The sequence below is a fragment of the Oryza glaberrima genome, chromosome 6 (assembly GCF_000147395.1).
Source record: "Oryza glaberrima chromosome 6, OglaRS2, whole genome shotgun sequence".
Classification (NCBI taxonomy): domain Eukaryota; kingdom Viridiplantae; phylum Streptophyta; class Magnoliopsida; order Poales; family Poaceae; genus Oryza; species Oryza glaberrima.
The window spans coordinates 26,714,401-26,727,878 of NC_068331.1; the positions used below are offsets into that span (position 1 = coordinate 26,714,401).

The 13,478-nt window shown below is 42.1% G+C and overlaps 3 protein-coding genes across 3 annotated transcripts; 2 read left to right on the top strand and 1 right to left on the bottom strand.

Annotated features, from left to right (window-relative positions):
- The first annotated feature begins 509 nt into the window (after positions 1-509).
- Positions 510-5,116, top strand: LOC127777150 (geranylgeranyl transferase type-2 subunit alpha 1). Its single transcript, XM_052303690.1, has 8 exons — positions 510-821; positions 1,137-1,296; positions 1,569-1,735; positions 1,811-1,915; positions 2,437-3,204; positions 3,282-3,471; positions 4,104-4,281; positions 4,447-5,116. Exons 1-8 carry the CDS (start codon positions 706-708, stop codon positions 4,836-4,838), a joined length of 2,076 nt encoding a protein of 691 aa, XP_052159650.1. The 5' UTR covers positions 510-705; the 3' UTR covers positions 4,839-5,116.
- A 56-nt stretch (positions 5,117-5,172) lies between these two features.
- LOC127777151 (uncharacterized) lies at positions 5,173-6,500 on the bottom strand. The gene is made up of 2 exons (XM_052303691.1): positions 6,401-6,500; positions 5,173-6,318 (listed from the first exon to the last, which is right to left on the bottom strand). The coding sequence occupies exon 2, from the start codon at positions 6,302-6,304 to the stop codon at positions 5,954-5,956; it is 351 nt and encodes a 116-aa protein (XP_052159651.1). The 5' UTR covers positions 6,305-6,318; positions 6,401-6,500; the 3' UTR covers positions 5,173-5,953.
- A 1,506-nt stretch (positions 6,501-8,006) lies between these two features.
- Positions 8,007-13,478, top strand: LOC127777493 (zinc finger CCCH domain-containing protein 45). Its single transcript, XM_052304095.1, has 7 exons — positions 8,007-8,407; positions 8,954-9,379; positions 10,358-10,520; positions 10,616-10,726; positions 11,238-11,306; positions 11,460-11,546; positions 12,310-13,478. Exons 1-7 carry the CDS (start codon positions 8,037-8,039, stop codon positions 13,093-13,095), a joined length of 2,013 nt encoding a protein of 670 aa, XP_052160055.1. The 5' UTR covers positions 8,007-8,036; the 3' UTR covers positions 13,096-13,478.

The following is a 13,478-nucleotide window of genomic DNA, read 5'->3' on the forward strand; positions in this document are numbered from 1 at the left end:
TTTAGTTATATTTATTACAATTTGGACCACCCTAGGCCACATCTTCATACTATCAATGAGATCGATCACATTGGCATAGTTACAGCAACAAACTCATCCACCTTTGCGCAGGGGGTGTACCTTTATCTGGGAAGGACATCGTTAGAAAAAAAAACGTGGAGGTGGAGTAAGGCCCTATCTGAGAGAGTTTAAGATGCTGAGAAGCAGCTGGTGAAAATCTGGAGAAACGCTTTTCATTTCTAGTTTATTTTTTAGATTCTACCGCTACAACTTGCTAAAATCTGAGTGAAAATCTGAACGGTTTGGAGGAGTTCTAGAAGAATATCTAACTACTAGCAGTTCCCCCAAACAGATACTAAAATGTATTATTGTAACATGTAAAGTTAACTAACCTAAAATAAAAATATTACATCAAGGTAGTCCAAAATAAAACTTGAAAAATATGGTCGATAGTGTATTCCACTCCTCATAAATAAAAGTAAAAAAAAAATAGTATAGTTTGCCAGCAAAATGGTGTAGAAGTAGATTTCTCTTGAGGAAACCACAGTGAAGGTACTACTACTGCTTATCTCCAAGAACCAAGATCGAACTAGGCGGTGGACTTGGGGATTCTAAGTTCCAACAATCCAATCTCCTCCTCTTCCTCCTCTCCTTGAGATCCGATCCAATCCAACCCCGCGGCAGCCGCCTCGCCGGAGGAGGAGGATGCACGGCCGGCCTCGCCGCCCGGACAAGCCGGAGGACGCGGCGGCGGCGGAGGCCAAGGCCGCCAAGCTCCGCGACCTCCAGGCACAGGTCCTGCACAACCACCACTCCCGCACGTAAGCATCCATCCATCCATCCTCCTTCTCCTCCCTTAGGGCCGCGCCTCCTCCAATGGCTCGTAAGATCGAATTCGATGGGTCTTTATGGCTCAGAAATTGGTATCCGTGGAGGATTTCAGGCCGAAAGATTCGATCTTGTTCTTCTTCTTCTGTTCAATTCTTCTTGTTTGATTCTAGTGCCTACTAAAGCTCTCCCATTTTTGGCTTTCTTCTGTTCCAAAAGGTCTTAAGATTAGATTCAGGTTATCACGTTCGTAATTCAGTGACAGAATGATTGAATGAACTTGTTGTTTGGATCAATTGGACCTGCAGCTACACCAAGGAGGCACTCGGGCTGAGCTTCAAGCTGCTCGAGATTAATCCTGAGGCCTACACAGCATGGAACTACCGGAAGCTCGCGTTTCAGCACAACATTGGGGAGCTTTCCGAGCCGGAGGCCATCAAATCTGCCATTGATGATGAGCTCAGAGTGGTGAGCTTTGAACTTGTGATTAATTGTATAGAACATGCCACCATGGATCAGATTGTCCTGTGCTCTTCATTAGAGGCTATGCTTTCTCAAGAAACTAAATTAGTCATCTTTGTTGGGATCAAAACTCGGTCACAGAGACAGGAATAGCAATTACAGTTAGAAAATGCAAATGGTAGTGTCTAATAAGTATTGTGTTTCTATCATGATTTACCTGTTTCAAGTGTCAATGCAGTTGATTTGCTTATATGACCCTCAGCTATGAATTTTTGAAGGTAGAGGTTGCATTGAGGCAGAACCCAAAATCCTACGGGGCTTGGTATCACCGGAAGTGGTTGCTAAATCAAAAGCTCGCCCCAGTGGATTTCAAGCGTGAATTTGGCCTCTTGGATAAACTACTGAAGGTGGACGCAAGGAATTTCCATGGATGGAATTACCGCAGGTAAATTTACTTTATATTGGAAATTCAGACCCAGACTATCTGTTTGGAACCTTGGATTGATTTCCCCCTGGGCAGGTTCCTTGCCAGATTCATGGGGGTTCCAGAAGAGGAAGAGCTTAAGTACACTATGGATAAGATAAGTGACAACTTCAGTAATTACTCAGCATGGCATAATCGCAGGTATGCCGTAGTTAATATACATTTTTTCTAAATGCTCTTAGCACATGTCCATCTGGTGATGTTTGAACTTTTAATTGGAGTCAGTATATGGATCAAAACATATGCAACTAATAACAGTAGGTCAAGTGAACCCTTAACTACTAAAGTCCTGTGTCTTATGTTCTGTCTGTAGTAAAAGATTGCTCAAATCTGGTGAACAACTGAACTGACATTGATTTATAAATAATCAAGTGCTTATCATGTAAAACAACAGATTAACTTGAGGACTTGGCGTCTTAGATTAGCACTTAATTTTGGTACCCTGGCTTACTATCCTTAATTAGACTTAATTTGTTTTGGACTTAATTTTGGTACCCTGGCTTACTATCCTTAATTAGACTTAATTTGTTTTGAGAATTTGTATTATCCTTGTTGTTAGTGGTTTCCACAGTTGGTATTATGTTTACTCATCAGATCTTGGTAGTTACTTTTGTACGATATGTTAAGCTATATGCTTCAGTGTCTCACTCCATGTATTGCAGTATACTTCTGTCCAATCTGCTAATCAAACAGAGCAAGGGTTTCGAGTCAAAGCAGAAGATCTTTTCAGAGGAGTTTGAACTTGTAACTCAGGCCCTTTTTACAGACCCAAGTGATCAAAGTGGATGGTTCTATCACCTTTGGCTTTTAGCTCAGACATCTAGTCCAGAGAATCCACAGCTGATTGCTTCGTGGCCTTCTAATGGTTCAAACCTCAGTTTATCTTCCTTGAGCTCCATTTGTTGTTACTCACTGAAGGAAGGGATTCTACCAATTGTTCTTTATTTTAATGAGCCTGTGAAAGGGTTAAGTTCATCGAGTGTGAGCTTGAATTCTGATTTGGTGGTTAGTAAGAACATTCAGTGGAGGCCCCTTTCAGTAACAGATTCTGGACATTCTAACTGTTGGGTCACTTATCTTGAAGTATCAAACTTGGAATGTAACAGTTTGCAGCAATTTTCAGTTGAAGTAAGCATAACCAATTCAGATGAAATTGTGTCCAGAAGCGGCTCTAATTATAACTGTCCCGTGCATTTCTCATTTACCTTTGAACTCAGCAACAATGATAGTACAGCCAAGGATATTGATCCAATTCATGAACTAATCTCCTGGGATTTCTCAGAGCCACTCCTGTCTCATGTAAACCCCAGTTGTATCTGTTTTGAGCAGTTAAAGATCACTAATTCATTGGTTCACAAGGAGTCAAATTGGCATTTGGAAAGACTATCTGATGAAATAGACCTATTTAGAGAATTGCACGATGACAATAGGTTAGGCCATTTCCCTCTTTTGCATCTTTTGCTTAATTTGTTTGGCTTCCCTTTTCACATTATGCCCTATTTCTCAGCAAGTTTGCAAAGTTGACATTAGCACGCTTATTGCTTGCCTGTGCTGCAATAAAGTCCCGTGGAAGTTCTCTTGTTGAAAGGAAGGGATACTGTGAAGAGTCGCTCGGGCTCTTTAATGACTTGATCGACCTGGATCCATCTCATAAAAGGTACTACGAGGATGAGCGGAGCCTAGTCTTAATGGATCAGGTAACATCAACTCATATGAAAAACTATGAATTTCCCAGTTACCACTAATCTGACTGGTTTATTTTGGCCAAAGGGATCATTATGATTTATGGAAACCATCAACTAAAATTTTGTGAATCAATATCTCACCATTTTATCATCTTTCATGCATGAACAGATTATTTGCAAGAAATATCTTGTATCGGAGATAGATGATGCCTTTCTCTTTGGCTTTTCTTTTTTTAAAAAAATATTGTGTGCTTGTATTTGTGAGGATGACGTAAAGTGAAATTACAACAGGCTGGCCTTTTACATATTCTAATTCGCTGCAAGTTTGTTGTATTATGATTGTATAAATATAAATACATTGTTCTAAGTCAATGAGTAGACTAATCATCTACATGCCCCTTGAAACCATGTAGTTATGCCGGTAAAATAATTCTCTTAACGCTTCGAACTTTTCTGGTTCACAGTTTTTGCAGATTACGACCAGTCATGTTTGAAAGTTAGAACTGTAACAGCGTTAATGCATAGATGAATTATGCCTAGTTCTTTTTTTTTAACATAAAAAGTGACCCGTTTCTATTAACTGTCATTCAAATCTTATTTAGAGCATACAATACGCTGCTATCTAACAGAACATTTCCTTGCAGTTAACATGTGACATGGAGGCTTTCAAGAAATACTGTTCAGTCAAAGCTCTACCAAAGTTAGCTCCATTAAACCATGTTCAGCTTTGCAGATTATCTTTAACGCGTATTGGATTTGCTGAACGCTTGTTGTGGGTCCAAATGCTGGACCTAAGCCACAACAACCTCAGATCGATTGAAGGTGAGACCTTTTCATACCTTGTAATAACTCATTTTCTCTACTTCAGAAGCATTAATGTCAGTATAACAGGTTCTGTAAATTAGCTTATCAAATGCGAGTGCCAAGCTAACAGATGTATCAAACCAACTTCCATCTTTAAAGAGACTAATTTGTTGGTGATTTCAGGTTTGGAGGCTTTGCAGCAGCTTGTATGCTTGAACCTCGGCAACAACCAGATCAGTAGTTTCACAGCACTTGAACCACTCACGAAGATAATTTCTTTGAAAGTACTGGATTTATCTTGCAACGAGATTGGAACTCACCCAATCGACACAACCCGGTATATCTGCCCATCTCCATTCTCACATAGAGTTGAAGCATGTGAAGCTTTTGAAGAATGCCGGAAGAAAAATATTAACGTGGAGGAATTCTGGGATGCCATACTGTTCTTCAAACATGTGAATTTGGTACAGCTTTGCCTTGAAGGAAATGCAGTTACCAACAAGGAGAACTTAAGAACTCTTGTGGTGACACTCAATCCATCTCTAAAATGGCTTGATGGCAAATTTGTTCATTAGCTGTCTGTCTTCTTATACAAACTTTGGATAGGATGGTCATGTTGTATACTGTTTCATTATCGGTTTTTAGGAACATTAGGTGGCAATTTTTGTATGGCCCATTTCACCATTTGTACTGGAATACTGGGTTTCAAAGCAAATTTGAGACACGATCATGGTAATTGCAGAGTTCTTTCTGCTTTGAACGAGTGAATTGTTAAAAATGATGGTATTGCAGAGTAGAAGAAATTCATCGTCTTTCACGATGCGCGATCAGTTTGGAGTCTGGGTATGGACTTACATGATGAACTTCCCTGCTAATATGGACAATCAATTCTGTGCTATCATCTAAAAATATGCTACTATCAAAGAACAAAAATCCACATGGACTAAGCCTGGTTATAATAGCTCACCAATTGCAGTTACTAACAAAAAAGAAAGTGATCTTGCCACTCTGTGAGACATCCCAAACAGGAGTTTTGCAAACATGCTTAATACACTTTGACCTTTGATGACTTCTTGTAACAGGTAGTACTAGCAGATGTACTCTACACAGCATCAGTTAAAATCCTACTCCAAATTTAACATAAACCATCAAGTTGACCGAAGAACTGCTGGGCAGTAAACAGGCTGAAGTGAAATGCATCCAGTAGCATTTCTGATCTGTTCTGTTGTACAGGAGTGAAATGCTATCCAAAAACAAAAATCCACATGAACTAAGCCTGATTATAATAGCTCACCAAATTGCAGTTACTAACAAAAAGAAGTGATCTTGCCACTTTGCAAGCCTGTTGATACACTTTGTTTATGGCTTTTTATAAATAAATAAACAGGAAACAAATATACTTTACACAGAATCAGTTAAAATCCCACTGAAGAACTCTCGGCCAGTAAACTGACCGTAGTGAGATGCAACCAGTAGCAGTATATCACTGATCTGTTCTGTTCTACAGACTACAGGAGTGAAAGATGAACAGCAACCCATATGACAGAAATGATAGCAAATTAATCCACAGCAAAAATATTTTCATACATAAGTTCATCCAAGGCTGAAAAGCTAGTTTATTAGCTATTGCAATCAGAAAAAAAGAGTAAAAAAAAAAAGCTAGAGAAGCATATGTATATCTCATTCATCTTCACCTGTCGAGAGAGAGGAGCGACATGCTCTCCTCGACGGCGCAGTCGACATGGCAGGAGGAGCGGCAGGCGGCCGGGATGAGGATGAGGCCGAGGCCGCGCTGCTCCGCGGGTGAAGACGACGGCGAAGACGGCGACCGCCGCCGCGCGCTGGTCCTGTACTCCACGGCGTCCTGGAGGAGGATGTTCCCCTGCTTGTCGACGCAGTGGAACAGCCCGAGGAAGTAGCGCCCGTCGTTCACCCCCACCAGCATCCTCCGGAACAGCATCTTCCTCAGCTTCTCCACGTGCGGCGACGAGCCGCCGCCGCCGGTGGTTTCAGCATCGGGGGCGGAGATGACGTCGGGCATGGGGGATGCCAGATCTAGAAGAGAAGCTGAGGGTTGAGGCGGATTCGAGAGAGAGGTGGTGCGTACGTACGGATGGATGGATGGATGCTCGCTCACCTGCGGCGAGGATTAGGCGGCGGCGCTCGGCGGCGGCGGCGGCGACGAGGAGACGGGCGTCAGGGGAGGCCGACGATGGAGCAAAGGAGTGAGAGGCCAATTAAGATGGTGGGCTTTGCGGAATCCGGCCCAACCAGCTCTCGATTCAATTGAGGTCAATACGCGTTAGGAATAAGTTCATTTTAGGTCCCCTCAATTTGTCGCTGAGTCTGAAATTCGTCCCTACACCAAAATACCGGGTATAGTCCATCCTCTAACTCACAATACCATGTCAACTTTGGTCTCTAGACAGTATGGTGGCTGGTTTTGGCTGACATGGCAAGTTGGACCCACGTGGATCCCACTTATCAGCAACCAGCTCGTCTCCCTCTTCTCTCTTCCTCCTCCTCCTCTCTCCTTGCTAGCTAAGTGACGCCTGACTCTGGATGTGTACGCTCGGGTGCTCCACCCTCGGAGGATGAGTGGCGCGACAAAGAGCACGATGGAGCGGCACATGTGGTGGCTGCGGGGACGAGGCAAACTAGAGCGAGTGGAACAGTAGGAACGCCCAGTGCGCGAGGTCCGCACAACGGGACCGCACGAGGAGGCGACCACCTTGCGGGGCTCAACCTCTTGCTTGACGTCAACGCGCCTCCGCCCGCCTACCGCTCCACGACGCCCTCACTAACACTACCACAGGCGGCCATGCTTCCCACTCGCACACTGGTGGCAGCAATGATGCGGTAGACCTTGTAGTTCAATATGTCATGCTCGCCGGATTTGTACATGATGAGGCCGAGGGAGCCTCATGCTAGAACCCTCCAAAGTTTATGTTAAACATGCCATTTTCATGGAAATTGCAATGAAATTCTAGAGTCCAATCCTCTGTTTCAAAGAGTTTAATAGGAATTTTCTCACACGCAATTCAAATCCTTTCAAAATCTCAAACTTATGCATAAAATATTTTCCTTGTCTCCTCAATCTTCTCTTTTGATGAATACGAGCTAACTCCAACTACTCATTCTTGCCCTTTAGAAATTCAGCAATCACCCAATGTGCTCGAGCTCTATCGTCGATCATAATATATCTAAGATAAGAAATTATATAATTATCCGTTTTATATTATAAGACGTTTTGACTTTTTTTCTATTTAAACCTTTTAGTTTAATTAAATTTATAGAAAGATAAGCAATATTTTCAACACAAAAGAAACATATTACCAAAATTTATTAAATATTAGTTTTAATGAATCTAATTTTATATTGTAGATTTTAATTTTTTTCATAAACTTGACCAAATTTAAAAAGTTTGAAAAAAATCAAAGCGAATTATAATATAAATCGGAGCTAATAATACCGAACAATATGAGATGGTGGGCACTTTTTTTTGTCACAAAATCAACTGTTAACGAAATTTTAGAAGCCATCTTAAGTTAGGAACAGTTTGTTTTTTTAGAACTAGTTAGGAACAGTTATTGTCCAAACTCTACATCGAACCAGCCCGCCATTCCGATTCCAGGATTCACGATTCCCGGGTTCCCGATTCCCATTCCGAACTCCCAATTCCGATTCGGTTCTAAAATGAAACCTTCCACATGAGTCCCAAGTCCCAACTCCCAACCGGGGCAAAAAACCCTAAAAATTCTCTCTCCCCCACCATGGACGACGGCGACCTCAGCTTCGACTTCGAGGGCGGCCTCGACCAGGCCCCCGCCGGCGGCGGCGGCGGCCCCGCGCCGCACTCGTCCGACCCCGGGGGCGTCGGCGGCGGCGGCGTGGGCGGGGGCGGCGGCGGCGGCCCCGGGGATGGCGGCGGGCACGGCCGCGGCCGCGGCCGCGGCAGCTACCGGCAGACGGTGTGCCGGCACTGGCTCCGCGGCCTGTGCATGAAGGGGGAGGCCTGCGGGTTCCTGCACCAGTTCGACAAGGCCCGGATGCCCGTGTGCCGCTTCTTCCGCGACTTCGGCGAGTGCCGCGAGCCCGACTGCGCATACAAGCACTCCTACGACGATGTCAAGGAGTGCAACATGTGAGATCCTCGATCCCCCAGATTTCGTTTTGCTATGTTATAAGTTTTTAGCGTATCTTTGATCCAGGGGTAAGATATTCATCACTGTGAATGATTCGTTTGTTAGCTCTTGGGTTGGAGGTCTTGTGTAGTTGACGAAATTTTTGGGTGGAATTTAGCAAGTGCGATCTCTTAACTTGGCCGCGATTGAGTCTGCGTGTCTTTGTGGTTGTCAACCTGGCTGTCAATGGGTATAATCACCTATTGATTCTCTGTTGTTTGATTCCATTTGGTAGAGTTTAGTGAACTCGGTTTGTTTTCTCATTGTTGCTGATAGAAGCTTACTTTCAAGATACTATGGAAATGCCATGTAGTTGACATTTTGTTGCAATGTAAATAACCATATCATTTATGGAACATGGTAGAGTGATAGATGATGGAACTGTCATACAGATGCACCATCACAGAAAAGGAGTTTGTTTATTGTGGTAGTCATGTGTTTAAATGAATATGATGTTACTGAAAAATATATCTGACACTTATATGTTAACCTGTGCTGCTTTGCAGGTACAAGATGGGCTTTTGCCCTAATGGTCCTAATTGCCGGTACAAGCATGTTAAGCTACCAGGGCCACCACCTCCTGTTGAGGAAGTTCTGCAGAAGATTTTGCAGATTCGCTCTTTCAATAAATTCAATCAGCATAGGCACAATAACTATAATCAGCAAGGGGAGAGACCTCAACATCCACAGGGTTCAGGTTTACCTAACCAAAATAGTATAGATAATACTACAACCACAACCGCTCAGCCTGCTGTTGGACAGCAAGCACAAACTACAAATCAACAGCCACCACAGCAGCAGCAGCAGCAGCAACAACAACAACAACAACAACAACAGAAGCCAAATACTAATGACCAAGTCCAATCTGTTCCAAATGGCTCGTCGAATCAAGCCACTAGAATTGCAACGCCCCTTCCACAAGGGCCATCTAGGTGTGTGTGGAGTTTCTAGTAAATATTGTAAAGCTTCTAGCATACTCTGAAAATGATACACGTAGTCTCAGACTCTCAGTTACGATAGAACATAGTATTAAACAGCAAATATGTTATCTCTTCTGACATTTGGTAATAAAATGTACTTATTTGTGAAATCTCTTTTTGCATTCTCCTAGACAGACTGATAGCAAAATGTTGTGATCATCTTTTTGCTAATTACACAAGTTGCTAGTTATTATTATTTCTTTTTCTCGGTACTGTTAACTAGTTGTAGCTACCTCAAGGTTGGTTCCACATTGTTTAGCACTTTAGAAGAAGTGTGCTTCCTATCAATCTATCATTGTTGCCAAGTTTAAACTTTGTATAGTAGGATTTCATGATGGGAAGTTTGAGTACGGATACCACATGAAAGTTTCATAAACAGTTAGTTTTGAAAAAATATGATCTGGTAAGCCATAGCATGCCGTGTCCATGGTAGTAGCAAGCCTCGGCAATTTCTGGAGGGAATATACATTTTACTTTGACCTATGGAATTTAAATGTTGTATGCTTTAGTTCAAATTAGTGCTTGTGTTGTTCTCAGATTGAACCAACTATGTAGTTATTTGGTTATTAGCTATTACACTGATGCTGGTGTAGATTTTGGCAGCCTATATTTATAGTCTTTCTGAGTCTCTCGACGATGTGCTTTAGTACTTAGAAATCCAACATCTCATGCAATGTCTAAATTGTCAATATTGCAAAACCAACAGCTTTCACTTGCTACTATCCTTGTGGCCAAATAATTGTTAGTATTTTATTACCTAATGTTTTGTATAGTTAAAGGTAGCATTCACCCTTATCTTGGTACTCCCATCGGGAATAACTTAATGCTTTTCCAGCTAGAAGTTCTGCTTGATTGTTTCATGGTGTCAAGTGTCTTCTGGTACTATAATAGTTCTCTAATCAAGTCTTTGGTTGGTAATGTAAAAATCAGGTACTTCATTGTCAAGAGTTGCAATAGGGAGAATCTGGAGATATCAGTTCAGCAGGGCATTTGGGCTACCCAAAGGAGTAATGAGGCTAAACTTAATGAAGCCTTTGAATCCATTGAGAATGTTATTTTGATATTCTCAATCAATAGAACTCGTAATTTCCAGGTAAAGTGGAGGTTTCATTTTCCCTATGAATATTGAATGTGTATTGGGAATGACAGTTTGAAGTCATACTACTTAACCATGTTATGTTTTTCAAGGGTTGTGCAAAGATGACTTCTAGGATTGGTGGCTACATTGGTGGTGGAAATTGGAAATCTGCTCATGGAACGGCACATTATGGTCGGAACTTCTCCATACAATGGCTTAAGGTACACCTTTCTTTGTACTACTGTTTTTAATTGTAGCTCATGGAACATAGGGCCTTAGTTATGATAAAGCAAATTATATGGTCGTGAATTGTTATCACACTACATAGAAATATGGTCATAATTTTGATAACGCTAGCTGGTACTGCTAAAGATACAATACTAGCTTAACTAAATTTCCCTCCCGGATATTTTAAACTGCTGAGACAAGATTATGAAGATGTTATTACTGAGCAAATATCAAATATCTACGGTCTTCATTAGCTTGCTATGAAATGCTTTAGGTTCAGATTATCTATTCATAATGGATATTCTGTCCGTTCATTTGACAGATAAATAGCTAGATCTTTTGTTGGCTTTAGCCCTTTCAAAGTTTCTAGCATGTTGATGAAATCTTATATTAAACTGTTGATTGCAATGGTGTCTATTGATTTATCTTGTATCTTTTATACGTGAACATATTATGTTTTCTATCATCATTGTGCATCTGTTTACAACAGTTTTTGCACTGCAGCTCTGTGAACTGTCATTTCAGAAAACACATCATCTGCGCAATCCATACAATGACAATCTCCCCGTTAAGGTATGGCGCATCACTAACTAAATGCCACTTCTGTATATGATTATGGAAGAAAGTTATGCAATGGTGTGCTCCTTAGGTTTCAGCATGTAATTCTTCATCCAAATCCTTGAGAGTTCATGACTGAACTGCTTAATTCACTTTTGGCTTATGCAGATCAGCCGAGATTGCCAGGAATTAGAACCCTTCATTGGTGAGCAATTGGCTTCACTGCTTTATCTAGAACCAGACGGCGAGCTGACGGTATGCCATGCATTTCTTGATTTTTATTAAATCAGAATTTCATACTAAATTATTATGGCGAACATCTCTATATGCATTAGCTTCCTTTTTTCTTGTGGGCATTCCTCCAGCTTACACCATTGCAGTTAACACCACAATTGGGTTACACATGACTTTGCTTTGGGCTAATATCCTGCAATAATGATCATGGTTCTAAATTGCAGATATGTAGAAAAAATCCGTACTGTAGTATCGTTTGCTGTTGTCAAGTCAATGCCTGTTGATGTGTTGTCACACTTGTGATGTACTTCTTAGACTAATCCAATCATGATGGAGGAACCATAATTCAAAAAACACCACCATATTTATGTTGTCAGAATTGTTTTGGAAAGAAATAGAGGGCAAAGACACAGCAATTATTATCTTGCAGTGTTAAGGAAAGATAACAACTGCATCCTCTAGGTTGACTAAAATTTAAAGGACGATTTGCTTGCATTTAGTCAGATAGGAATTACCTTTGGGTTCAGAACACACTCTCTTATAAAGATAAACTGCAATAACAAGTTTTATGGTTGCCGTACTGTTTTACTGGAAGAAAGATATTGTGGTAAAGTGAATAACTGTTATTATGATTTATCTTGAGCTGACTGATTCCTTGTCTAAGGCGTAAATGATTTATCTACTTGCTTTTAAAAACATTTTTCCATGTACTGCTTTTTCTTATTTTGACCTATTGAGGTGATGTAATGCCCACCGCTGGCTGATATTTTGAATCTTGGTTTAGGCTATACTAATTGCAGCGGAGGCCAAGAAAGAAGAAGAAAAGGCTAAAGGAGTTAGTGCTGATGAGGCAGCTGACAATCAAGATATTGTGCTGTTTGATGACAATGAAGAAGAGGAGGAAGAGGAAAGCGAGGAGGAAGAAGAAGGCAATGGCCAAGAATCTCAAGGAAGGGGAAGAGGAAGAGGGATGATGTGGCCACCTCAAATGCCAATGCTGCGTGGTGTTGGGCCAATGATGGGAGGGCGTGGCTTCCCTCCCAACATGATCGGCGACGGTTTTGGTTTTGGTGGTGGTTTTGGTATGCCTGATCCTTTTGGTGTGCCTCGTGGTTTTCCTCCATTTGGCCCAAGATTCCCTGGTGACTTCGCTAGAGGAGGTCCTATGCCTGGTATGGTCTTCCCCGGCAGGCCCCCACAACCTGGGGGCATGTTTCCTATGGGGCTAGAAATGATGATGGGTCCTGGTCGTGGACCGCTAATGGGAGGCTTGGGAATGGGTGGGCCTGGACGGCCAAATCGACCCGTTGGTATGGCTCCCTTCATGCCCCCACCACCTCCACCAAATAACCGTGGCACGAAGCGGGAGCAAAGAAGACCAGGTGGTGAGAGGGGTGACAGGTATGAGACAACTTCAGATCAGGGAAGCAGGGGTCATGACGCCACTGGGAATTCTGGAGCAGAAGGAGCCAGGTCGCAGTCTGGGGACAGATACGGTAGAAGCGCCCTCCGAGACGATGACAGTGAGAGTGACGAGGAAGCAGCGCCCAGGAGGTCGCGGAAACGATAAGGCGAGATTGAGCACCTTTGATCCATGAAGATAGATTGTGTGCTCTCTGTTGAGAGCGCCACCATTGAAACCTGAGCAGTTGAAACGTTTAGAAAGTTCTCTGTTTATTATCAACACACTCAGATTAGAACAAGAATGGCCGAATTACTGAATCTGTATTACTGGGCACTGAGTGTGGTCATGTTTGCCAATGGAGTTTTTTACTCGGGCAACAGGTAGATGAGCTCGTTCTGTAACAGACTGATCTTAAGCCGTTTGTTTTGATTTTTAGAATGTAGTACACAACATGATGAGAGGATGATATATTGGTTTGTGCATACTGTGATGATGATTTGTTAAAGGGCCCCCGTGGCCAAAATTCAATTCATTTATCTTTACTTCCA

Bases quoted from the DNA above. Each gene is read 5' to 3' on its own strand.
- LOC127777493 (XM_052304095.1), top strand. From the start codon at position 8,037: ATGGACGACGGCGACCTCAGCTTCGACTTCGAGGGCGGCCTCGACCAG. The intron at 10,727-11,237 runs GTACACCTTTCT...TTTGCACTGCAG, and splicing joins TCTCCATACAATGGCTTAAG to CTCTGTGAACTGTCATTTCA. The intron at 11,307-11,459 runs GTATGGCGCATC...TGGCTTATGCAG, and splicing joins ATGACAATCTCCCCGTTAAG to ATCAGCCGAGATTGCCAGGA.
- LOC127777150 (XM_052303690.1), top strand. From the start codon at position 706: ATGCACGGCCGGCCTCGCCGCCCGGACAAGCCGGAGGACGCGGCGGCG. The intron at 1,297-1,568 runs GTGAGCTTTGAA...GAATTTTTGAAG, and splicing joins TTGATGATGAGCTCAGAGTG to GTAGAGGTTGCATTGAGGCA. The intron at 3,205-3,281 runs GTTAGGCCATTT...CCTATTTCTCAG, and splicing joins GAATTGCACGATGACAATAG to CAAGTTTGCAAAGTTGACAT.
- LOC127777151 (XM_052303691.1), bottom strand. From the start codon at position 6,304: ATGCCCGACGTCATCTCCGCCCCCGATGCTGAAACCACCGGCGGCGGC.